Raw genomic sequence first — 621 nt, 5'->3', positions numbered from 1 at the left:
TGTCGTGATGCTACGCCTACATTCATATATCAATTTGTTGGCAGTGTTTTTGACCTCGTGGGTCATATCCTTGTTTAAAGAAGAGCGTAAAATAGACGCGAAACGATTGCGAGGTATCGAATCGGCGCGATGGTTGAGTTTGAATAAATTACGAATGTCACTCAATTAAGGTCGCTGGCAGAAAGCGAAAATTAATGCACGTACCTGGGTTCGAAGTCCCTACCAAGTTTCCCTTTGGTACTGCAATTCTCCTGTGCCATCAAGGCATCGTTCAGCAACCAACTCCGAACACGATTATTTCAACCACGATCCACCCCGATGCCTGTCTACTTTTTGCATCAAATCGTTTTGGCTCCAGCAACGTCCTGGTCCTGGATGGTCATTCCACTTAGAAAACCCTCTCGACGGTCGGTGCTCCTGTAGCACTTCGTCGTGCCACTTGCGTCATCTGGAAGGAACCATTCTGGCCTGCCACTCAAGTGTCATCGAGGTGCACTACAACCCACTATTCTCCCAGCCACATCACTTCTGTCCAAAACAAAACGAAAAATCTTCTTCGTATATGCATTCATTCGTATCCTAGGTCCTAGGCGTGCGCCGCTTCCCACGCTTGAACCTTGG

At 47.7% G+C, this 621-nt stretch overlaps 1 protein-coding gene across 1 annotated transcript in view; it reads right to left on the bottom strand.

Annotated features, from left to right (window-relative positions):
• Positions 1–586: 586 nt before the first annotated feature.
• The window catches only part of SDRG_08820 (hypothetical protein), a gene marked incomplete at its 3' end in the record, with an annotated part of 699 nt that continues 664 nt past the window's right edge, over positions 587–621 (bottom strand). The window contains exon 2 of the mRNA XM_008614718.1: positions 587–600. Within this exon, the coding sequence (XP_008612940.1) occupies positions 587–600 (14 nt within the window). The remainder of the gene's footprint in view (positions 601–621) is intronic.

The sequence above is a fragment of the Saprolegnia diclina genome (assembly GCF_000281045.1).
Source record: "Saprolegnia diclina VS20 unplaced genomic scaffold supercont1.27, whole genome shotgun sequence".
NCBI lineage: Eukaryota > Oomycota > Saprolegniomycetes > Saprolegniales > Saprolegniaceae > Saprolegnia > Saprolegnia diclina.
The sequence above is the reverse complement of the archived record's forward strand: the minus strand, read 5'-3'. Positions and strand labels throughout refer to the sequence as shown.